The sequence below is a fragment of the Taeniopygia guttata genome, chromosome 3 (genome assembly GCF_048771995.1).
Source record: "Taeniopygia guttata chromosome 3, bTaeGut7.mat, whole genome shotgun sequence".
NCBI lineage: Eukaryota > Metazoa > Chordata > Aves > Passeriformes > Estrildidae > Taeniopygia > Taeniopygia guttata.
Genome location: NC_133027.1, coordinates 56974231 through 56999780, shown reverse-complemented (window position 1 = coordinate 56999780; position 25550 = coordinate 56974231). Strand labels below are relative to the sequence as shown.

The following is a 25550-nucleotide window of genomic DNA, read 5'->3' as shown; positions in this document are numbered from 1 at the left end:
AAGATACTGGATTGAGCACAAGAAAGCAATTATCATTCTTTATAAACAGGACACTTAGAATATGATTCCTAACAAGATCATTTTTTATTTTAAAGAATGCATAAACAGTCCTGTTCAGTAGCCATCCAAATTGTGTGTATCTATACTACTCACAGCTGCATTCTCCAAGAAAGCTAACAGAACAATAGTCATAACCCATTAAAATTTCATCCAGAAGCAGTGCTCACACTGGATTAATTCCAAGTGTTTGGAAGTTTCCCTTTCCTTTAGCCATCTGTCTTGACTAAGACAGATGTATTCCAAATATATGTACTCTAAAGTATTGAACCAATCCCTTCGGAGCAAATCCATACTGGGCAAATATACAGAGTGTCTTTATTAGGCCATCTGCTGTTCATTCACTTTTCAAAAGATTAAAGTAGTACACAATGAAGCACTGGAATTTCTTTAGTCTAATCAATCATAGTTGTACTTCAAAGTGTACCCTCTTCCTGAGTTATTCATAATGGTAGTAGAAATGAACATTCAGAATTTTATAAGTGACAAATAGGTTTAGGTTCCTAACTATTTTATGAAACATGATACATTTCTACATCCAGCCCTAATTAATGTCTCTCAGATCTATTGCTTTGAACACACACAGAACTTCATATTTTTAAAGATAGTTTAAATGTATTTAGAATGTGTAGGACTTAAAAGGAAAATACATTAGAAGAAAAACTATTAACTTCTTAAAATGTGCAGTTAAGAATGTCTTGAAAGTAGAGAATTGTATAATAACTTTTAAAAGATGTGCCATTAAATTTCATAAAAGTGTTGCTGTCTGAAAAGATATTGAGGGTTTGCCTGTAAGGGAAATCTGCTAAATTTCATTTTGTGTGGATACTGTTTTTGAGGGTTTCTTTAAGAATGCCTTTCTGTGGTTTAGAGCAATCTGCTACATGTGCAGGCAGCTATTCCCAGAGTCAGACAAACCTATTGCTGTTTCTATCAACGTAACTGGTTCATAGAGCCCTAAAGAATGCTCTTGGTTATTTAAGGGTTGATGAGTAATTAATCTTCCCTGTTGTAGCTCTGTGACCTTTCTAAAGACAAGCAATAGCAGCAGAGTGACCTTGGTGGTTCTCAGGGCAAGGAACTTTTGTGATCAATTATCGGCTTATCGGATCATTTTAGCCATACTGCTTCACTTTTTGTCTGATCATTTGCTGGATGAGAGCTCAATCAATTAATCAATTTGCTTAAAACACATTTACCATGCCACTCCTCCTTATGTAAACTACAAAAAAAAATTAATTACTATTCATTTAAATCACTTGAGCTATCAAAACCTAATACATTTCAGCAAAACCTGTCCTGCCTGCCTTTTTATTCTTTCTGCAAATACCTTATTTTTAAAATTCAGATAAGAAAATAAAATACTTTTGGAATGTGTCTGGTTTTAAATTTCCTTGTTTTTACCTCTAGTTTTCCCTCATGATACTACCAGTTGTAAGCAAGAAAAAGAGGCAAGACTAAAAAATCCATTCTTTTCACTGTTTCTCTGTAGCTTGTCAATGCAATTTGTCCACTACATTTTAGACTGTGAGATGTTTGAGAAATATTACAGGGTGTAAAGCTTATCATAAGAGAACATTATGACTGAGTGAAGCCTGTGGACCACACCTGTATCTCACAGATGAAACTGCTAAGTCTAAGGATTATGAAACTTTAGATACCACCTAACATCTCTTCTCTGAGGACTGCTGGCAGTAAAGGAGATGGTGAAAGTAGGTTCCTGTGGGTTTTGTGACACTTTATATAACCATTATATGAACAGAGATAAATGCTCTTTTGTGTTGCTTATGTTAAAAAAAAAAAAAAAATTATCCTCTGAAAAACTCAAATATTCCTAAGATTTCACAACTTGAAATTACCAGAGGAATGCCCTTCAGGGCAGGTATAAGACCCTTGATCTCTCCAGTCCCCATTAATGTTGTTTCACAGAGAGGGCAAGCTGACAGCCAGCTCCTGCCAGTTACTCTCTTAGTTCAAAGGGCCAAGGTGGTTGTGGAGGATTCAAATGACCATTAACTGTTTTAATAGCATGTTGGGATCAGTATATTAATATGGGCTGGATTTTTATATATTTTCATTACACATCTGGAAAATTCTGTGCAAAAAGGTCAGGTTGAAAGGACCTATGCAGAATCTCTATGCACAAGAGACCCAAATGTAGTTTAGACAGCAGTGACATTCCCTAACTTCACTTTCATAGCCTTCAGAAATTGTTTTATATGTCTATAAGCTGTATTCTGTATGTGTGTGTAATAAATAATAAGTAAAATCTATGAGAACATCAAATATCTCTCTCCATGCCACTAAAACAATAAAACAGTTCTAAAATTAATCCACTATTGCAAGAAATATATACACAGTATTACAGTACAGCAGCTGCTGCACTGCGCATGAAATTCACAGTGCATGAAAATCTCAGTTAAGGGCCGTCCACCTCTCCCAGTCCTGTGAATGCCCACCCCAGTAGGAGCATGCTGCAGAATCACAGAGCTGCAAACTGAGGACACTAATTACCAGCTGCTCCTCTTTGAAGAAGAAGGAGGAGGAAGGGGGGTGCACGATGTGACTCCTCACCTGGCTAACCCGTGCCCAGAGGCACAGATTCTCCCAAGGACATCTCTCCAGCACAGGGGAACCAGGGCCCTGAGCATGAGCTGCAACACATGGGCTACTGCCACTCTAAATTCAAGATATCTATGTGCTTTATCTTTTCAATCAACCGTTCACAGAATCAGTTTTCTGTGAAGTCTAATCTGTCTCTCCTGCCCTATACCTGACACAATCTGTTTGGCCATCACTTAGAGCTGGTCATTAGGGACAGAGATGACTACTTGACACTCCATATGGCTTGTTGAGCCTTCTGCTCAGTTCCAGGACAGGTCACGTGTTTTCACTGCCTTTGGAGCAGGGAAATCAATTTTGATGGGTAGAGTGTTTGAAGGAGAGGATTTCTGTCAGACTCTCGAATGCATCTCAGCACCAGGAGTTCTCTTTTCACCCATGTCTCATTTCATAAAATACAGAGAAGTGCTGGCATCATGACTTTGCCGTAGTTGGGAGTAACACATGTATGTCCCTCATTTTCAGGAAAAAACAAAGTGTTCAGTGTTGGGTTTTGCTATGCATTTTTTCAGTCACAGGTGGCTCATTTGAAACAACATCTTTCTACTAGTCAGCAGTTACTGGTTTTGGCAACCCATTAAACTTCTGAACTAACCAGTTAGGCTAAAACTCAGAGAAATCCTGGTTTTGTTGAGTTTTTACCACTTTTTAGCACTTCTCTCATAAGATTAGAGGGAAAAAAAATGTCTGATTTTGGAGTACAAGTAAAAGGCAAGTGAAAGCAACATATTCAATCTTTATGAAAGGCTGAGTGCATTATCAGGGCAGCTCTGCGTCTCGCTCTGATGATGAAGACTGCACATCACCCAGACAGGCAGACTATTGATTTCCCACTGAGAATGACTGTACTCATTTAATGCTTGAGTTTGTGCACTAAACTGAGAATCAGGTTCGTATTTCTTTTGAGTACGCAGGTGGCTAACAGGCAAAAAAGGATTACGCAAGGCTCAAATTCCTGCCCTTTTTTTAATCTTTTTTTTTTTTTTTTTTTTTTGAGGCACCAACTTTCCAAACATCCAAAGTGAGGAGAACTCAAGACTTCTTTTGAAGTCAGTGGAAGCTGATGGTTGAGTGGCACCTGGGGAAATCAAGCTGTTACTTAGTTATCTTAACCTGAGCTGAAGGCTGCAATTCTTGGCACTCCAATGTTGCCTTACCCATAGAATAAAACTCAGCTGCCTTAAATACATGGCAGAAGCTGATAAAACTTCACCAACAGTGAAAAAAAATCATATATAGAGTTGGATATTTTATGATTTGTCATCATTACTAATAAAATTTTAACACTGCCTGAAAACAGAGTGAAAAAGAAAAGCTAAGTTTTAGCCCAGACTATTTATGGAACTTTTTAGCCTTTAAGCTGAGGTTGCTCTCAGTATAATTATAATGAGGTCAATGAAAATTAAAATGATCGCATTTTTCTAATCAGAAATAGTAAACACTTTAAATCTCACAAAATACATTTTCTTCAGGCATTAAATAAGTTATAAATACTTTTCTGAATAATTAAATTTTGGGTTTAACTGATGGCTAAAAGACAATTCCTGATTAAAATCTGATTTAAAAAGAATTAATTATACAGAAACATTGTGATTTACAAAATATTTTAAATAGGGCTTGACTACCTAAGTCTACCAAGGAAACAGTAGCATCAGTGTGGAGTGGTGATTCATGTCTTTGGTGTTTCCTTTCTATCAGGCCATTACCATATTTACAGATGAAAAATTTATTCTCCCTCTTCTCCTTTTTAATATTATTATTAGCAAGATTCAACTTAATCATTAGAAGGCTGATTATCCATACTTTTCCACAGTTCATCACATTTCAATAATTTCTAGGGATCTACTTAAACCACTGTTTGCTTGAATTTTTTGAGAAGCAATTGAAGCCTATGATTATTTAAAGTAAAACCATTTTCTTGGAAAGAAAGTATCTCATCCCAGTGGAAAGAGACTAACACAGCAATCTGTTCAGTGTTTAAACTAACACATTGCTAATAGGAGTAAAAGGATTAGCACTGAGGTATAAACTTTAAGATCTGAAACTGTTCAAATTAGCGTGGCGGTTACAAATAAATCCCTTTTTTTTCCCTAATATCATACAAGACTAACACTGAGAAAACAGATCTCCAGTAATAATAAAAGATCTACCATAATAACAGTATTATTTTGAGACTTTTGTAAACAGCAGTTGTCTTAGGCATCACTATTAGGCATTCTTTAAGATTACACCTCACATAAATTGCTGAGTTACATTTACAAAAATAAAATAGCTATTATTATTTCTACTATTATTATTATCATTATTATTAGGTATAAAATACTATAAATTTTTATAGTAGCTTTGTGAAGATTGCTTCCATGCAGATGTTCATTAGTGATGGTTATTAAATGCTGCATTAATGTGCATCTAACAAAAGGTCATTTTATTATGGCTTTACCTGACCCAGTAAAAGTGTCAAGCGATGCATCTCCAGTTGTTGTTGCTGTTTCACTGTTGTTCATGGGTTCTGTTTTGACTGCAAGAAGAGACACTACATAGAAGAATAAGTAGACATGAGATTTTACTTCTAGATTTGTATTGGAGTCCTCATGCCAGTCTCAATAGTGGTAGTCCAGCTCAAACAAGCACACGTGCAACAGCTTCAACCTTCACTCTATCACCATACTGAGACAATTGACAGGAATCTGACAGGAATGCCCATTTATCTACACAGCTCTGTTTCTGTGCATTCATCCAACTATTGGTTTTAGCAACTGGAATGTCTTCTGTGGAGATTTCAAAATAAATCTAATTGATTCTAACAATACCCTAAGAGTAGCATAGAGGAAGGAAACATGAGCTGTCAAGGGATGTAGCACATAACAAAAATAATTTTGCCTGACAAGTAAAACAATTATATATATAACGAACAATTATGGTTTCATGCTAATACATAAGCAAATTATTTTCACAGTGCTAGCATGTTGCCTTTTTCTTTCCCCTTTTACAGAATCTGTGGTGGCCTTTTTGAGCTAGGTCACCCACAAGAAATTTTTCATAACTGAAGAGAGAAATTTGAAAGAAAAAAAGCCAAGGAACTAGAGTAGGAGACAAATGACAGCCATGACAAGTCAGCTTCTTAATCAAAGGTTAACAAACAGTTTGGTCTAGTCTGAGCTCAAATATATTCCTTAGGGATCATCATGCAGTCTTATCATCCAAGCTGTAACTGAAAGCACAAAAAGCACCACAGAGGCAATACAGATTTTTGTAATTAAGCATGTTACTTGGACAGAACATTTGGCATGGACTTTTGTAATAGAATTTGGGAACCACCCATCCAGTTGATGTGGTAAGAAACAGCAGTAGAGGATACACTGCAGGTCCTATTAGCCGTCTGACTGGCAAATAGGGAAACCTCAAGATATTAACAAAATTTCTTCCCAAAGGTCAGTTAGAATTGGGCACGGACATTCATCATATGCTTATGGATATCACAGGTTGATGCCCAGGGCCACAGAGTGAAGAGGCAATGAAGACCTGCACAAGCAACTACCACAGTTGCATGCCAGGTATCCAAATTCCAAGGGCACAGCCTGGGATTTGTGAAGAAGCCTTTGCTGTGACAGCCAGCCTGGCAGAGCCCCCCAGCAGGTCTAACATATGCCAAGGAAAAGCATTCTCTGCCAGCTGGTTACCTGACGCCTCTGAGAGGCCTCAGCTAAGCTGACCAAAGCTCTCATCTGTCAACATCACTGCATCCACATTTGACTGCACTGGCAACAGCAAGGGAAAGGGGGGAATTTCATGTTCTGAGCTGGCAATGTATTTAAAAACTGTGGCACAGATTCAAGTCACCTAAATTAAGCGTATAAAAGGTGCCTACTAATCTCCCTTTATGTTTAGCTGAGACAGAGAGGTACTTCCAGAGGCTGATTCAGTCCAAGTACAGCCTGAGCTGCTCTCAAGCTCACCAACCCTCATATACCCTGCAGAGGAAAAGGGAGTACACGAGATAAATAAAGGATTTTGTTTCCTCATGGGAAAAATGTCCAGAACTACACCTTCAGACCCATTCTGCTATTCTTCCCTGTGTCTATAAGCACCGTGAGTTGCTCATTAGGTATTGCACAGCTACCAGTAAAGCTGCCTGTGACCAGCCCTGTGTAAGCTACCCCTCCTACAAAATCACAGCCCATTTCCAGCCACACTGCCTAACGGATGGATCTTACTTCAGGAAGTCACATGGGATGCTGCTGACATCTACAACTGTATAAGTGACCTATGCTGAAGTCAGAGCGACACCTGTTTGGATCAAGCAGGAGAAATTGGGATGCATTTGTCTCTGTGAGTGGTAGAGTGCCCTGCAGCATTACTGGTGCACCAGTGCCAAACAAACCAAGTAATACCTTCTGGTTTCAGTTATACAGTTGTATCTGTCCATCTACTGTCTGAGATTAAAAACTTCTAAATGTGTGTCTTTTGAATGTAAACTTCTTTTCATTATTATTTCTCTTTCATAAAACTAACATGTCCAAATAGTCTCCCTGCAAGCAGAATGATATTAATTCAATATGGAATCATTAGGGGAGAATTTTAGCCACATTTTTCAAGCTGTCATGCACTCCTCATTTTGATAGCTATATTTTTTTCAATAAAAAAAAAAGCTGTGAAAAAAACAATCCAAAATGAAAAAAGTAATTCTGAAGATCAATAGAGTAATCAGTCATTCCCATTTCTATAATTATTTGAGAAAGATGTGATTTTATTTTCATCATCTCAATAAAGCACATATCAAGAAAAAATTCAAGGGTCATTAGTCACAAAATGATGGCCTCCATTAAACCTTTCAGTCATGTGGAACATGTATGGTTGCCTGAAGTATCAAAACTATCTAAATTAATTTATTTGCTAATTACTACACATGGATACCGCTACGTTTTTATTTCTGCAAAGTCTGGGCATCTACCTACATGAAAAAGAGTACTTTTTAGTACTTTTATCTCTTTCTGCTCAAGAAGGTATTTCACTATTGTCCATAGTGAGCTGCGAATATTCAGTATTGCATCCAAGAAGACAGTATGTGTTTAACTGTTATATTTAACAAAATCTTCAGTCATGAATTGAAATGTTTGCTTTAGAATTGTGTCTAGTTCTGGTTAATGCCAGCTGCATTGCCCTGCCATCAGCATGAATAGACACCATATTTTTTCTTTCCCTGACAAGTAAATAATCTAAAACAAAAGAAACTCTCTCCTGTACTTGAGGAGAAACATTATATTGGCACTCAGTTTTGTTGGAAAATACCTATAGAATTAGTTTTTATATGTGCTTGACTTTAAACAGTCCTACTTTTTTGCATTCAGATTTCATGCCAGTAAGGAATTCATCAAGGTCCTTCCTCTGTGTAGCTGGAGATTTTTACTATTACCTATTTTGCTTTATGCTGAATGTCATTAAATAAAGAAGGGAGAAAGCACAAAGCTAACTAAAGAAAACCAAAATATTCTAACATCAGTTTAAGATAACTAACATTTTTTTTGTTTAATGTATTGAAAGAGTGAAAATAAAATGAAAAGCAACCTCTAACTGGAAATGCATTTGAATGCAGCTAGCAGTGAAGACAGCCCGTGTTCTCCTTTCTGATGGGATAGAGGTGCTGGGGCACATGGTGTACAAGGAGACCCAAGAAGCTGGGCTTGTTCTGCCCTAGGAAGAGGAGGATGAGGGGAGAGCTAATAGCTGCCTGCACCTATCTAATGGGAAGATGCAAAGATGACAAAGAACAAAGGCACACTCACCTCAAAAGGTGCCCTGGGAAACAACACGTGGGAAGCTGCACTAAGGGAAAAATCCAATTAGATGTAGGAGGAAAATTCAATGCTGCCTTGAGCGACATGATCTAACAGTGATGTTGGCTCTGCTCTTGGCCCAAATGACCTCCAGGGATCTGTCCAGACTTCATTACTTTAAGGCTAACTCAGAATACAGCTCCCAAATAGCAACAGCTTCTACAATAAACCTTGATGAAAGGACTTAGCAGATGAAAATGACTGCTATTCTGCTGACCACCTTTTTTATTTTCTCTAAAGCATTCCTCTATGTTAAGGACTGAAAATGAATGCAGAGTTTTAGGGGGAAGAGGTGCTAATACTATGCATGAAGGAGGACAGGCAAATGCAACAGAAGTTCAGCAAACAAATCTGATTTTAAAAGCTCATGTAAAACAATGAACCACACAGCTTGTCATAGGAATGATTTTCCTCTTTCTTTTAGAAAGCCTTAAGAATTTTCCTTGGAATATACTCAATAAGAAGCACAATTCTAAATATTCTACTGCCTAAATATTACAAGTAACACATTGTATTTCCTCACTACTAATAATTAGTACTTAAATTGTTATCTTCCAAATTTACCTGAACATGCTGAACAGTTAAAAGAGGTGACAGCCCAAGTTATCTCAGTCTTCCTTAAACTTAAAATCTTGTAATTGAGCAGGACCATTTACATTGAACGACTTATTCTAGTGCAAATGATCTTTTGTGCTCAAGTCAACTTTGTTTTTTCGTAAATTTTCTTTGCACATATGTTTTAAAAATGGAAGCTGATTCTGAGGGATTTTTTTAAAAGGACAAGTTTTTGAAATCTTCCTAACTTTAGTCTTAAACCTGCACAACTTAAGCACCTTTGTAATGACTTGTAGAGAAACATGGTGATCCATGTTTACATCTATGATTAATCCTGTATGTACTGCAATGATGTCACATATACAGTTATTATTAATCCTTACAACTTATGACAATTAATAATACATGTCAGGAAACTCATAAATGAAAACAACAGCTTGGAAAAATTGGCCAAAATTTTGTAAAGTGGCAAGTTACATGTGGCAGCACATTAGACAAAAGCTTTGATTAATAATGAAAGTCTTAGTAGGAGTAAGAACAATACCGTAAACCTTGACATGTGCTCAGGTAATCATGCAATGCTCTACTTAAAAACAAAAGAAAAGCAAATGGGCATTCTGTGAAAATTCCATCAGTCTGATTTCCACCAATGCTGACTACTGGCAATTCTCAGCAATGCTGCACACCACGAGACAATCCCAGTCACTCAGATCATGTAGACAGCTAAACTAATTATAAGCAGGTTAAATTCTCCTTGCTCATCAAACGACTTTTAAAGCATTGCAAGATAACTGCTTGTTGCAACTTCCTAACAGTTTTCTGGCTGTGGGAAAAGCCTTTGAGAAAGGGTAGGAAAAAATTCTCGGGGTGAGGGGGGAACCCCATGAGAACATTCAAAGTGCGTAAGAAAAGACCAGAGCAAATGGAGAGAGATTTCACACATCAGTCAGGGAGACACACCACACATGCATGCACTGTACCAGGGTCTCTCATACTTGTTGCAGAGGAGGGAGTACTGCAACTCAGCAACCAGTCTGCAGTATTTAACACAGTCATGTTGTCTCCTGAGAACAGGAATGGTACAACAGTTCATTCTCCCAATGTCTGTTCAGTGTAAATGAATAGTCTTCAAGGCAAAGCAGTCTTTTGGCACTTTAAGTCAAGCCTTTTAAGAGAACTGTATTGGTTTTATGGGTATTATTTTAACTAGTTTATTTATGCACATTGTATAATACAGAGGCATCCAGTTACTAGTGTTCTTCAATAGCATGCTTGAAGTTTTCTCTTCTCTTTATGCTGGAATAAGGATTCTGTTTAAAAATAGGCTCAGCCCTTCTTTGCAGAGCTCAGTTACCTCCCCAGGCACATCCACTCGTTATTGACATTGACAGGCTTTTATTTAAATAGAATAAGTTAATAAAATGTAAGTGAATTTTCCTTGTGGCTAGAAAGAACAAACCAAAAAATTTTCTTAGTGCCAACTGTTAAAATAGACAGTAATGCATAAACTCTAAAGAAGGAACTCTAGTTTGACTCATATCCATGGTGTCACTTTCACGGACTACACCTCAGAATGTGGCATCCTGCCTCCTACTGCTGTGGTAGAATTGGTTATCTGAAAGCATTGGAATATCTATGTTGTAGTTGTATGGCAGTGCTACAGTATCACCTACAGCAGTAATAACCAGTTACTGCTGAGGAAAATCGAACAATCTTTTTATTACCAACTTTCATTACCTCCTGAGGAATGGAATTCATCAGCAAAAAAAAAAAAAAAAGGAAAAAAAGAAAAAAGAAATTGCCTAAGTCTAATTTTGATTAGACTTAGGCAATTGATTAGATCTAATTAATCTAATTTGATTAGATTTAGACATCTAATGTTGATGCACTTCTCTTGATAGTGATTTTAATTTAACATAAATACATGTAACTCAGGGTATAAGAGTAAATTACTCATCAAGGATGCATGACACAGAAAATACAATTCATTTTATAAATTACCAACAGGTATAAGCAAACATTTAACACTGTGTTCAAACCAACCATTCAAAAATGCTCATTTCATCTTTGCACCTTATTTCAGTTCTGCCTCTTATTTCAGTTGGTACAAATCAAAGAAGAGATGCTGGAATTAGAAATTTACACTTGTATAACTGCCAATTTTTCATCATTCTTGCTGGATTTATAAACGGGTATATGGCTATTCTTGAAATCATGGTAAAAAAATGCATATGACTAAAAACTAGCCAAAACTTTCTGTGTGCCAGCTGTGACTTATACTTACCTCCTGTTCCATTTGTTGTGACTGATGTGCTACTGAGATTTGATTTATCCAGTTTGGAACTACCTGATGCATCACTACTTCCAACAAGATTATGAGGACTGGCTAGATCCTGCATTTCCATAGACCTGTTAAAAACCAAGGTGACAGTATTAATGCATTGTGATAGTATCCAAAATAATATACTTTTTCTATAATGACATTTATTTATTTAATTAATATGGAGAGTTTGCAGTGCATCCAGATTAACAAATCAGTGCAGGTTCCTCTGGCATTTTTGCTTTTTACCAAACCTGGAAAAGCAGTTAACAGCAGCAATGCCACTATTTTCCACTTGTCTTTTAGATATTATGAGGTGACACAGGCTTATGAAACTACCACTGAAACACACCACGGAGTTTGTGCATAAGAAAGCCAGAACAGGAACTTCTGCCTCTCATTATCTGTATTCCAACCACCAGCAGTTACTGCATCCACACTAAATTACAGGAACAGCCCATACGAGTGAACGAACAGAATTTTCATGTACATCTGGCAAATTCTTCACTCCTACAAATGTGTATATTCTTCTTGGATCTCTTGATACTTGTTTTCTTCTGTGTAATTTCTGGGAAGCTTGCAAAATTTCAAGTGGATTTAGGCAGCAGTGAATTCCAGCCTCGCAGTTACACTGGGGCCTGCAGATGGCTGTAAGCAGTGACAACACATCTGCCTTTCTCAAAGACAGAGCAGACAAGGAACATTTCTTGTTAGACCGGTAATTGCAATCCAATTTGCAGCCTGTGCTCGCCTACTCCTTGCTTCATTTATGTATTAATTACATAGATTTTTTTCCCCCAGAGAAACAATTTTTCTATATACAAGGAAAGTTGCCAGCCCACATGTAACAAGAGAATGATCTACCATATGTATACTCTAAAGGCCAGAGGATGTAAAAGCCCTATTACATTGTAGAAGGCTGAGATGGAGAGGAAAGAGATGAACAGTTGCAATAGTTCAATTACAACAGCTCCCAGCTATTCATATTCTGACCAGGACAATCAATGGCAAATTGTTAAGGGCAACACCCAACATTTTAAGAATTTAGTTACAAGTTCATTTTTCAACTGCCTATCTTCTGTGTCCCACATATCATCCTCTGTGGAAAAACAAACAAACAAAACCCCCCTACCTTTCCATCAAATATGGGTCTGCTGGCTGAATCTGGTTTCTTTCCCCTCCAGAAAATGAAATTATCTTGCTTTTGTACTTGTAATTCTGCTGATCTCCTGGATGATTTAATCCCTCACATTACATTAATTTAACCCAAGACAGAGATTAAGAGCTTTCATGTCTTGAATATATTTGAGAAAATGTAGGAAATACTATATCTCAACTGGGAAAACAAATAGATGCTTTACCCAAAGCCACATGAAACAGAGTCCCATTTACTCAAGTAAATGTCTGAGACAACCATGAGATGCACTGGTTAAACCACCGGCAGGATAGCCTGCCCAGCAGCACTCTGGATAAGCAGGAACAAACTGGTATTGCTGCAGGCCATGCATCAGCAGGTAAGAATTTTACAGCCAGATTCAAGGAAATGCAGAGACATAAACTGAGATTTGAACTGTGTTGAACCAAATTTCTTCATCTAATTGTATATACATTTCTACACACCTGTCAGCAGTGCATTATATTTATTGTCTACTGGAAATGTGATCAGATTTAGATGAAATAAAATGAACTCAGGTTGTTTACAAGTCTGCCAGGTTTTGTTTAGCAGTTTCTGTTTAAGTATAGCAGCTAAAGGTTAAAAAAAGTCTATGGGTTTCCATCTTATATGTATTTAAGGGAGCAGAAGAATGCTACACAAAATAAACAATGTGTGTTTAATTGCATATACAGTGTAATGCTCCCCACGTGTTCACTTGGCAGTTTTAAATATCATGATTTCCTGTTGAAGTATGATCAGCACACAGATACCTAATGGGCAGTTCCAGCTTAGAAAGTTCACACGTGTTTTTTTCCCATGGTTTGCATGAAAGTTACAACAATTTCTTTTCAGCCAGGCATATTTCATTGCCACAGATGCAAATACTTCAGCAGCATTTTAGAAGCAAAATCACTGGTTCACCTCCCCAGTCTTTTAAGGAAGTATCCATTTTAAACACTTTTCACAGTCAAATGTATCAGATTTTCTTAATCAAATCAGATCATTTTTTAAATCAGAAAACTAGTCCACTAACTATCATTTCCTTGGTAAAGAATATAAGCAATCAAATTTGAATACTTTTTGTTCCAAACAAGCATAAAAGCTTCTGTGCAGTATTTGTATTTATAGAAGTACTTTTAACGCCCTAATTTATTTTTTGGAACAAATGACATCCCATCCACAGACATGGCAAGTTAATGAACTAAAAGTATTTTTAAAGAAGTGCCTTCACAAACAGGCATTTTTTCTGCAGGAGTAAAAGACATCTTGTCCTTACTGGTAGTCTATTAAGAATAAAAAGGATATCCAAACCAATAAAAGTTTCACAAAACCATGTGTATACATTGTATTATCCTGGGTGCTTCATCCCGTGTGAACAACTACAGGGATTACTTTAATATACCCCTATGTGATTTATTTACAGAAGTGCACATGTTGCCTTCTGTGTAACACATACAATTCAATTCACTTTTCTGGATGCATTTAGTTTACATTTAGCCTAAAAATTTCTCAGGAAGATGTAACAGACCTAGTAAAATCTTATCTTCGAGTGAATGGAGGATTCAGGAAAAATGCTTAGTAAAATGGACAAAATAACTCCAACATCTTGAATTCATTTTGTCAAACTAAATGTTTATCAGAGTCCTGCTTTCACTGACTTAATCAGAAGCAGGTTCAGGTTCAGGATGTGTTTTCCTGCACTAAAAAAAAAGTTTAAAAGAAATCTCTGAAGGATTAATTAATACTTCTAAGTTTATGCAGCTATTTATGAAACACTGCTTTCTAGTAAATGCAGAGGAATCCAATTTAGGTGGAATAAAGTTTATTGTTAAAGGTGCTTAAAAAACTACACTGTACAATTTTACTTTACATATTTTGTTTCTCTGCCAGTCACATAACTGAGCTTTAGTTTTCCCCCTCCTGCAATGTCTCAAACTGCTTTTTAGAATTAAGTAAAATTCTACATTGTATAAAAATATACATTTTGTCAATAAATGGATTGGATAAGAATAAATTTTAATTATCTCTTGACTGTTTGAAGAAGGTTTGTATTATTCCCAGCTTCTGAGCAAAAACCTGAAACCTGCCAAGACATATTTGTCTTATATTCTACTTTGGCTGTGCTTAAAGTCTTTGAAAGTTGGTATTTGCACATGCTTAGTGCATCATTTCAGAGGCTTATTGGAAAAGCCTCTAAAACATCCCCCTTCACAGAACAGTCTCCCAGATCTCAGTGGGCTTTAACTCCAACCTGTAGACAACCCTACCCAACTGAAGAAGGTTTGAATTAAAAATATATCTGTGTCGGGATTCTGGACCTTCCCCATTACAGCATGTTCTGTTCCCCAGCTTGAAGTTACATCTCCTCAAGGGTTAGCCTATGCTCAGAAGTGAATTAAGGAACAGCCTCCAAAGAGACAAATTCCACCCTCTTCTATCCCATCTTCGCAAGTGTGGATGAATAGAACTTGTGCCCCACCCCAGACCACCAGAGTGCACAGCCCAGCACCATAACCCAGCCTTGCACCAGAAGGTGTAAGTAGGACTAATTATGATTGCCCCATCTGACAACAGCATCTCTTTGATTCTGTATGGCTTTCACTTGTGTTGTTTTAAAGTCAAAAAGCCCAAACCTTGCTTCTACAGTTGTTTTGAAAATGCCTCTTTTTTCCCTCCCTTCATAACAATCACATATTCATTTGTGCACTGCTTTTCTTCAGCAGACAAAAATTTATTTTCATAAAATCTGGGTTGCTGTAACTATGTTATACATCTGCATTTCCTGTTTAACTATTATTAAGATGGACTAAGAGCTGAGCTCCTTCCACAGCTTGTAACTCCATTGATTATTTATTAATTCTACAAGTAGAACATATTTACTTAATTTTCTTGAAAGAGATGATGTTTAAAAATGTAAACTTTTTGCTTCATAAGCCAGTTCAAACTTTTTTACCAACAAGATCAAAAGTATGAAATAATTTATCAAAGGTTTATAAAAGAATAAATATTCTAACATGAAAACAAAGTACTTCAAGTTCCAGCCTAACCAGAACGTTTTACAAATACCAGTTCCTTTGTGCAGAATTTGAAACAAATCCAAATTACAGGAGAACTGAAAGAAGGAATAGATGAAGGCTATTTCAAATTTAATAATTTAATTTAGTTTGTAAATAATCATAAAAACATTTAAGTATTTAAAATTCTTTGATAGGAAATTTGCCACATGCATTTCTTTAGCAGAATCTCATGAAACTTCACTGAGGCAAATATGCATATTATTATTATTATTACTATTATTGTTAGGCTAGTTTCACTCCTGTTTTTCTAGTATCCCTCCTGTTGTAACACCAATTCTAAAACACTCCATATTTTCTCACAGAAACATGGAGTCTTGTCCATTTAAGTTATCAGCTACCCTGGAGGTTCTGAAATTAAGCAAGCTTTCCCTTTATTTCAAATTAACTTTTAGTGCAATAGGAAGGTTGGGTAACAGAACTCCTCAAACTTGGCTAAATCTGTTTCCTACTGGTATCAGCTCAACTCTCAGATCAACTACACTGTTTTGAAGACAAGTGGATTATTTTTTTTTTCCATTTCACACATAGATTTTTTTAGGCAAATCTTTCAGCCATGTTCTGAACAGGACAAGTGAGCTCACCTCTTTTTCATATACAGTCTGAACTAGCTATACAAACCTTTATTCTGACAAAAACTATCAAAATGGATGCACATACACAAATGTTATTTCTCCAATTACATAAAATCTACAACAAAGTTTAAAACAATCAGTAATTTAGATAACACCACAATTACAAAGCCTTTTTTTTTCTAGTGTTTTGGGGTTTTGTTTTTGAGTTTGTTTGGTTTTTTAAGTTACATTCATAGACCAGATATATTTCATGTTTGCTTGCACCTACAAGAACTGTAAAAATGCAATTAAAAGGAAGTTACAACAACCCTTCAAAGGCCACAGTGGGCAATAAGAAAGAGGGTGAAGAGAGAGAGATTCTGGATGATGGACAGGTTTCCAGGGAATATGCTGTTGTATACAAATTCATGTACACTAACACATAGATACATCCAATCTTATAATAATTCTTCGGTACTCAATATATACAAAACCACTTGTTTAAATGTATACGCAACAAAAAACTTCCCAACACCTTTCCACAGAAGATCTTCACCAATAGTACAACAAAACACACAGCCAAAAAAAAACTCCTCAAATGAGTAACATTTCCAATCGTTTTATCAACCCCAAAATGCAAGTTAATATTTTATTTTCCAGGTGCTTTTACACTGTTTATGGCAGCCTTTGTCTTTTTTTTTTTTGTTACTGTAAAAGGTAAGGAAGGAAGAGCACAACTAATGAAATAAATTTGTTCCATTGAGACAACTACCCCTCTTGTTTTCCCTGGCTCATCAAGCCCACCTATAGATCTTCCTAAGCTTAGTAGATGGCCAAAATAGCAGAACTTTTGCTATTCTAGGCACAATATCACAAAAGCTGCTCCTCCAACACACAAGTTCTGGAAGCTTGCCAGATTTAAAAACAAATAATAGTACTGGACACTAGCAAGACCTCCTTCCCTCTCTCCTTGAGGCCTCCTTTCTTAACTTGTAAAGCAATACAGTGCTAAGAAGCAGTAAAATAATGTAATTTTATATTGATGAAACCAGTAAATGCTCCTCAGAGTTTTACATTATAACTTTTTTTTTTAGAAATACAGAAAACAAGTGCAAAGCTTAGGTACTCCTTAGGTAATTCTCTGGGGCATAAAAGGGCACAAGTTGTGATTGTATCTCAGTTTTGCTTTCCTGCCTATTGTTCTTCACCTGGCTATTCAAGTCTGATACCAGGAGAAAAATCTCTCCTGCAGACAGTATTACTTTACAGGAGCTGTCTGACAGGCAGGCAGTGTCAGTGCCTGGGATTTACTTGATGCAGAGGGCTCAGCTGAGAAAGTGGGCGAGCAGGTTTGGTGACAAAGGCCGGCATTGTAGCTTGCCTCCATACACCATTCACAGCTAGAGAAAAAGACATTTCTTTTAACAGCACTGAAGCATCTTCCCCACCCCCACTTCCCATTTCCCCAGTTAAGCTTTTGCTATCACCCTCCCTTTTTTGACCCTGTGCCATCTTGAGCTTCTTTGCACTTCCTAACAATTAGGTGTCAGATAGTTTTTGTCTTTATTAAATCTATGCTTCCCTTTTTTCTCACTGCAGGAACAACTATCAAAGGTTGAAGATTTTGTTAATCTAGTATGTGGCTATTGCTTTAGTAATAAGCTGATATTAATTTTTTTACTGAAAAGGATATATGTGACTCTAGTGAGGAGATATGACTAAGTCCTTTGAAAGATAATTGCTTAAAAGTTCAAGTTTATTTTTGTCAGAAAAAATATTTTCTGGTACTTTCTTCTTGTGCCTCAAAGTGAGAAGTTTAGCTTTGCTCTTATGATTATTAAACACACCAATGAATTTGGACGGCTTGGACTGTTGTGCTACATAATTGCTGAAAACTATTATTTTCTTAGAAGTCAGTAACTGCATGACTCCCCTTGTTTCTGATTGACTGAGACATTTTATTTCAGTTTAATGTCATTTAATGTGGTTTCCAGAAAACCACAGAAAACTGTCTATTCTACTGCAGTTCAGTCAGCCACAAATCCACATTACAATAATTTTTCACTGCTTTCTGACTTTTATTGGGAATGAATGTCATTTCCCTGTCACAATTAAAAGACAAGCTAAAATCAATTTGGATTTCCACACTTTTGGATAAAACATAGAACACCTGGGAGCCATTTCTGGATTCTCCTGTTGGACATGTAGCCAACTTATCCAAAGCCAACAATAATTAAAATAAATAAATAAGAATCAAAACAAATAAGGGGAAGTGGAACATACTAAGTTATTTGCCTCAGCATAAACTTCTAGCTCACCCTCTCTATGCTCAGGATTTATCAATTAGAAAACACAGATTCAGAATAGGGAACAAGGCAGGCTGACACTGAAAAGGTAAGTAATGGAAGGCATTATTTTTCCATATTCTATTCTTCCACATCATCTCTCCACTCTGAAGTGGAGAGAAAATTGGTTTGAGTCGATGAAAGCAAATGATAGTTTTATATGGGAAACTGTTCCATTCTGATACAACAGACTAATGCACACACAAAAGGCAAAGCTATCCTTCTAGCCAGCTGGATTCCAGCCTTTCAGATATCTTTTCTGGGCTATCTTAATGTGACAGTCACAGTTTTGATGGGATGCAATTTTGGCTTAGAGTTTACCCTCAAGTCACTGGAGGAAATATCTGGAAAACAGGCAATGTGGTGTCTGAACAGATAATTCTCATCTTCTCAAGGAAAAAGGCAGCTGGATGGAGAAAATCACTCCTGAAGCCAGAGAAAGAACATCTAAACTCGTAAATGTCAAGGACCAATGAAGGAATAGCAGAATAAGGGGCTGGGTGGTCAATTCTTTTACTCCATGTAGAGACCAGACCATCCCAAGCCTGGGCATGTGAACAGAAAACACGTAAAGATATGCAGGCACCTGCTACTTAACAAAAACAAAAAAACCAAACCAACAAAAAAAACTACCCCAAACAAACAAAACAAAACAAAACACTAAAGTAGGTTTTGAAGCCCTTATGTGAGTATTAAAGTAAATCAAAAGTGATAATGACAGCACAGTTCCATGGGGAGCTGTCAAGTATCCAGCTTACACGAAATATAAACTACCACTTTACAGATACATAAGATCTATATTCAAGTCTTTGGATCTCAGGGCCACATTTTCAAAGAGTAGTTCACCCAACAGCTTCTGATCACTTCCAGATGTGACAGGCACTTGCAAATGCTGTGGTTCTGACAACATGATGTTTTGTGTCATAAACAAATAACAAACACTTCTGTGGAGATGGCTGGAATGCAAACAGCAAACCTGTGGTCTCCCCGCCTTTGCCACTACTTCTGCAGAAAAACTGGTCTGAGTCACATCTGAAAAAACAGCTGGAAATTTGAGAGTCCTTTCTATTTTTCTGACAGGTGACCTGGCTGTACACAAGGAACAGGTAACACATCCAGTGACTGAAGGGTCTCACAAAGTCCTTCTTTTGAGTCTGATTTGAGCAACAAAGACTGTTTCTCATATTTACAGAGGAATGTGGAGATGATCAGTTCTGCCTGTTGCTAACCTATCCTTTGTAAAACTCAGCCTTCCAAATTACACTGCTTACTGCAGTGATAATATTATGAATTTAAATATAATAATGTCAACTGTATTAATGTCAAACAATATTTAAGCAAATATAAAACTGGGAAATCAGGGATGAAGGGCTGGGAATTTTGCTGTTGGCTTCAGTGGAACCTGGACAGCATGATGTAAGTGTGAACTCATATTTTCATTACAAAAGAGCAATGGGTGGGTTGTGTCTGACTCACCCTAAATTGAGATGTCTGTTACATTTCAAACTAGTTATTGTAACATGGTTCTTCTTCACTAGGAAATGTCCAAAGCAAAAGAAGCTTTTTCAGGTGTGATGTATGAAGAGTGACCATACCTCATTTCAGTGTAATTTCTCTAGCCACCAGTACAGGGGCCTTGCAAGAACTTCTTCAGCTTCCAGAAAAGATGAAATATGACAGACTAGGCAGAATACAGGAGTTGCCAAAAAACTTGTAGTTTTCATGCTCTATTCATATTTTAATGCAAACATTCTGAAACTTTCTTGGTAAATACAATATACAGAGAATTACTGGCAAGCAGTCTTAACGTGGGAAACATTAACACATCTCACTTTTAACAGTGAAGTTCCCCTTATAAGTTAAACCTGATCTGAATCTTGGCTCCCAAGACAAATATTCTTTAGTTTACCTCATGTGGAGCACATTATGTTTGGCTCCAAAACAGTTTGTGTCAAAAGCAATTATTTCTGTTCTCTAACCGCAGTCCCAACAATGAGTTTGGTTTAGAATATATAACAAATATATGCAACTTGCTGACTGCCTGATGCCTTAACTGCTTCAGCATCTGATCACCATAAGGTGTAGCTGGGCAAAGCCATTGTGGATGGCAAGGTACACTAGGTGTGCTGCACACATCCCCTGTCATTTTGCCCAGAATAACCTTACTGCCTGGAAGAACCTAAAGAATTTTGCATAACTAATTACACTCAAAACTAATTCCATTATCCTAAGCAAGAGAGAGAATGATGCTCTGATAAATGCACCGATGCTGCCTGTTCTTTACAAATGATATAAAATGACTACACTTCACTTTGCTTTGCTGTTTGATTTCCCTGAGTTATTTTTTAATTTGAAGCTTAAAGCATACACACCTTTTTCATTTGGGGTGAAGTAGGTGATTTTTCCAAGTTAATAAATACGTGTCACTGAGAACTCGGGCACAGTTCCCCTCCCCTGGATTATCCCCTTGGGCCACAAGAAGGGGCAGGTAGCAGCTGCAAATCTGTAACACCTTCATTTCCAGCTCAGCCTGCATGCTGACAACCCAGGCCCAGGCCAGGGCATACCTGCCTGCCTGGCCAGAGCCACAGGAGCAGGGCACCAGCAGAGCCACCACTCCAGCCCTCACTGCCCCAGCACACACAGAGCAGCCCTGGGAACCAGCCTCTCTGCTGGTTACCCTCCTTCAGAGCTCCCTCTGCTCAAAACACAGCTTACACCAAATGGTTGGATCTCACCAAGATTTCTGACACAATGCTTAGTCTTTTAAAATCATTAAATGTCCACTTCTGCCCAAGTACTGAGGGAAAAACAAGGTAGCAGGAAACAAGCCCTACAGTGGTGGTTTTTATGTCCGCCCACATCCATATTGCAGATGCAAGATTGCAACTTTACTGCATTTAGAACCAGCTCCCCACTGGTTCCCCAAGAACCTGGTTGGTGAGACAGGGCAGGATGCGAGATGTTCACAATAACACGACTGCTTTTTATAATACATTTATTCTTGTTTCTCAGCAAATGTTAAAATATTGCTATTGGGAAACATGGTATAATAATGAAATGCTAAGAGGGATGAAAGTGCTTCTCTGGTACTATTTTGAGAAACTCATGAAAAGCACTTCATCTTTGAGAGCACAGGGGTTTATTTTCTATTTAATTTAATCTACATAATTAGAAGGAAAATAAGACATAAGCCTGAAATAACATAGGAATAAAACATGATCTTATGTCTAGTCACCTGCCAATTACTTCCACACTGAAAAGCAAATAAAATCTCAAAACCCTTAAAAATTAAAGTGACAGAGATTTAGTTGTAAATTGAAACAGAACTTAAACGGAATCCACCAAACAGGATGTCCTCCCTCTCTGCCCTCTTCTGCACTCGCGCCACACAATAAATAATTCTGTTAAAAAGTTTATCCATGGAATTGCTTTATTTATTTGGGCACTGCTTGTGCATTTCTCCATAGCTCTGCCAAACATACCTTCCCACAGACTTGTTGCTTCAGTCCTGAGCCTCTCTTAAATGGCAGACACAAATCCCCTATGAATTAGATTGAGACCATCATGGTAATTTTCACGTTTAACCAAAACCAGATTTAAACTCATGTTTTCAAAGGTGGATGACTAGTGGAAGGCAAGTATATTTCATGCTTTAAGGGGAGGTAAAGTTACTTCTGCTCTACAAAAGATATTAAGAAATTCCAAAAAAATTTGACAATAATACAAACTCAGATCACAGTAAATTGTATCACTTGGCAACTAAAATGGAGAACTAAGTCCAGAATTGCCAATAAAACTCAAGACACACGTTTGGATATATGGAAAGCTTTGCAATGACTAACAGAAAGGAGCCTGCACAGGCATCTTGTGAGACCTATAAAGAACCTTATCAGTTTGGGGTTTTTTGTAATAAAAGTACTCAAAAGGAAAAGATAGAACAGACAGACCATCTGCAATGTAACCACATAAAAGACCCCTGGGCAAATCCAAACCCATTAGCAGAAGTGCTTGACAAATCTGCCAAAGAGCCAGATGCTGCTTATGGAGGAGCCTCTTTCCCTCCTTGTCATCTGGATCCTCTGACTTCTGTTCCCAGAGGAGAACAACACTGACTGGTGCTCAGACTAAGCTGAGTGTGGAGGGAGCTGAGGTACAGAATTGCTTTCTGATAAGGCTGTCTTAACATAAGGAGGGAAGGCAAAGCCTAAAATATTACAGCATGCTTACACATGCATTTGTGTAATCTGTGGAAGATGGACATGGTAGGAAAAAGTAAAGCAAACTTGCAATTACCTTATTTACATGTGATCTCAATCACCTTGTTTGCATGTGGTCTCTTTTTATCTGGATTTTTTTTTTTTTTTTGTCCTTAGCTGTGGGAGAGTTAATTTCTTCTCAGTAGCTGTTGCTGCATTGTTTTGGATTCAGCATGAGAATGTTTTGGTTTTGGTAAGTCGTGTTTATCCTAAGTCAGGGACCTTTTTCTTTTGTGTCTCATGCTCTGCCAGCGAGGAGGTATGCAAAAAAGGCTGGGAGGGAGCATATCTGGGACAGATGACCTGAATGGACCAAAGGGATATTCCACATCATGGAACATCATGCCCAGCTTATGAACTGAAGGAGTTACCCAGAAGTGGGTAACTGGAACAGGATCTGGCATTAGTCAGTAAACAGGAACTCTACTGTGCTTCACCTGTTTATACTTTTTTCTTTTACTATTATTATCATTATTATTATTTACTATGATTATGTATTTTACTTTGTTTCAATTATTACACAGTTTTATCTCAAGCTACAAGTTTTACTTTTGATTCTTCTCCCCATTCCACTGGGCTGGGTGCGTGGAGGATGAAGTTGCATGGTGCTTCATTGCTACCTGGGCATAAACCATGACAATTCTATTTTTATTTCCTACTTTTTTTTTCTCTAATGACTGATCAGGGCCTAGTAAGATGGTAAAGAGGTGAATTCTGGTATGTTAAATATGAGCACAGCATAATAACTGCATGGTGTTAGTTAAATGCTTACTGAATACCTGGGATGGACTGACAACATTTAAAATGTGAAACATCTAGCCAAGAAATTACACTTTAAAATATTTGAGAAAAAATGTGATTCATGTAAAAAGCAAACCAATGTCAGAACAGGCAACTTGGATCTCAATGGCCATTTCCTTTTTATTGTCTACATTCTTCTTGGAATTTTTTCAGCTATATTTGAAGTGCAAAGTAGGTGGAATCAAATCGTTTTACTATTCAGGCTCACCAGTGGTAAAATATATTTAGAGTAAACAAGAGGTCAAAGAAGCTGGAACAGAGTCTGAATTAGTTCTCCTGTGTACTGCTGTAATGTGATAGGACAGAGCAAAAAATAGACCACAGGAGAAAGAAACAGAACTCCTTCTCATTGTGATTACATGTGCTGCACACCTAAGAAGAACAAACACTGTTATTTTATGGCTCAAAATCCAGTTAAAATTTTAGGATAAGGCTCTAAGAGACTACTGGATCAAACAAAAATATTTGTATGTGTAATACTGGTTATCTTCTTTAACTCAAAACCAGAATTTACCCTAAGATATTCCTGGAGATTCAACAATTACAAAAGTTTGATGGATACATTAATTAATTCAGAAATCCTGCTCTCTTTAGCAAATTCAAAATTCACAAGGCATTTTGACCTCCAAAGCCTCCAGATTAGTTCTACTAACACTTTTAGTAGAATGTGGTGATAAAACAAACAAACAAACAAAACCCCCCAAACCAAACCAACCAAACAAACAGACAAAAAAAAAAATCCCATAGGTTTTATTGCTTTCATTCATTCCAAAGTCTGACCTATCACTTACTCAGGTTAATGGAAATCTTAACAGTGACATGATCTGGCTTGGGATCACAGGGATAAATTATTATTAATACCACAGAAAGTATGTTATGCCCACTATTAATAAAAAACCCCAAGGAATTTTGAATAGACATGAAATATAAAAAAATACATTAGTTTTATTGTTATAAGCCATGAGAATCTGTTAATATAAACCATTAAAATGCTCCCCTGTGATGACATCAGTTACCGTGTATTTGCACTCTAAATAGATTATTGTAATTTCTGTAAACATATCATATACATTTTTAGAACTCTTTGGAGGCTTGAACCATAGCCAACAAAACCTGACGGGCAGACAGTGACCAGCTTCAATAGGCCTTGGGTAATCAGAAGACTGAATTTTTAAATTTAAAGAATGAGAACATCAGTGCTCAGAAGACAGAGAGACACCACACAGACTGGCCTAAAAATAAGGAGAAACTTGCATTGCCTGAAAACTAAATGTCTGAAAATAAAGGCACTACTCCTTGTAGGAACTGTAGTGCAATTGTCATGGTTGCTGTGTGTCACTCAGTTACACGTATGTGAAGAATCATCTCCCAAACACGTTACTTTGATTGATTCCAACTGCCTAAGTGGCATGCAGACTAAATGAGTGCACAAAACTTTAATAAGTACCAGATTTGTATAAAACATTCTCTGCAAGCTAAGTCTGTGTGTCCCAGAATGTAGTCTTTATGAGAAATCTTATTCCACAATGTAGTTATTTTAAAATTGGAAAATTGTTGTATGTTTTTTGTCAGTCACTGTCTTGGCTGAGTAGTTTATGCTTGATCCTGCCAAACATTTCTCTTAGGTGAAGTGCTTGTAACTGTAGTGGCCTCATTGACATGAATGCTATACTCTGGCATATACCATCCCTCTTGTTAACTAGTTTTTCTTCCAGTCCCCAAAATTACTTGTGACAATCTTTCAATTTAATTATTCTGTCTTTTCATAGAAAATTTGTTTTGCTGTGTCTGTTTCCAAGTCCAAGAAATACCAGAAGCCAGTCAAAAATTCTTTTTTCCTGGCTAAAGAGTAATCTTATTTTTGCAGGTATTCCCTTCTGGAACTGACCTGTTTTGCAGAAATGCTGAATCTGTAAAATGGAAAGAAATGCTTTCATTGCCTTTGGTCAAATTGTGTATCTAGTTGGTCTCAC

At 37.1% G+C, this 25550-nt stretch overlaps 1 protein-coding gene across 15 annotated transcripts in view; it reads right to left on the bottom strand.

Moving 5' to 3' along the window:
* Positions 1-25550, bottom strand: part of EYA4 (EYA transcriptional coactivator and phosphatase 4) — a 139664-nt gene that overhangs the window by 34073 nt on the left and 80041 nt on the right. For 10 of the 15 annotated variants that reach the window (XM_030267959.4, XM_030267957.4, XM_012572617.5 and 7 more), the window contains 3 exons: positions 11353-11477; positions 10064-10132; positions 5120-5212 (listed from right to left, as the gene is read on the bottom strand). In XM_030267959.4, the coding sequence (XP_030123819.2) occupies positions 5120-5212; positions 10064-10132; positions 11353-11477 (287 nt within the window). The remainder of the gene's footprint in view (positions 1-5119; positions 5213-10063; positions 10133-11352; positions 11478-25550) is intronic. The other 5 variants (XM_030267960.4, XM_012572618.5, XM_072926909.1 and 2 more) reach the window with 2 other exon arrangements.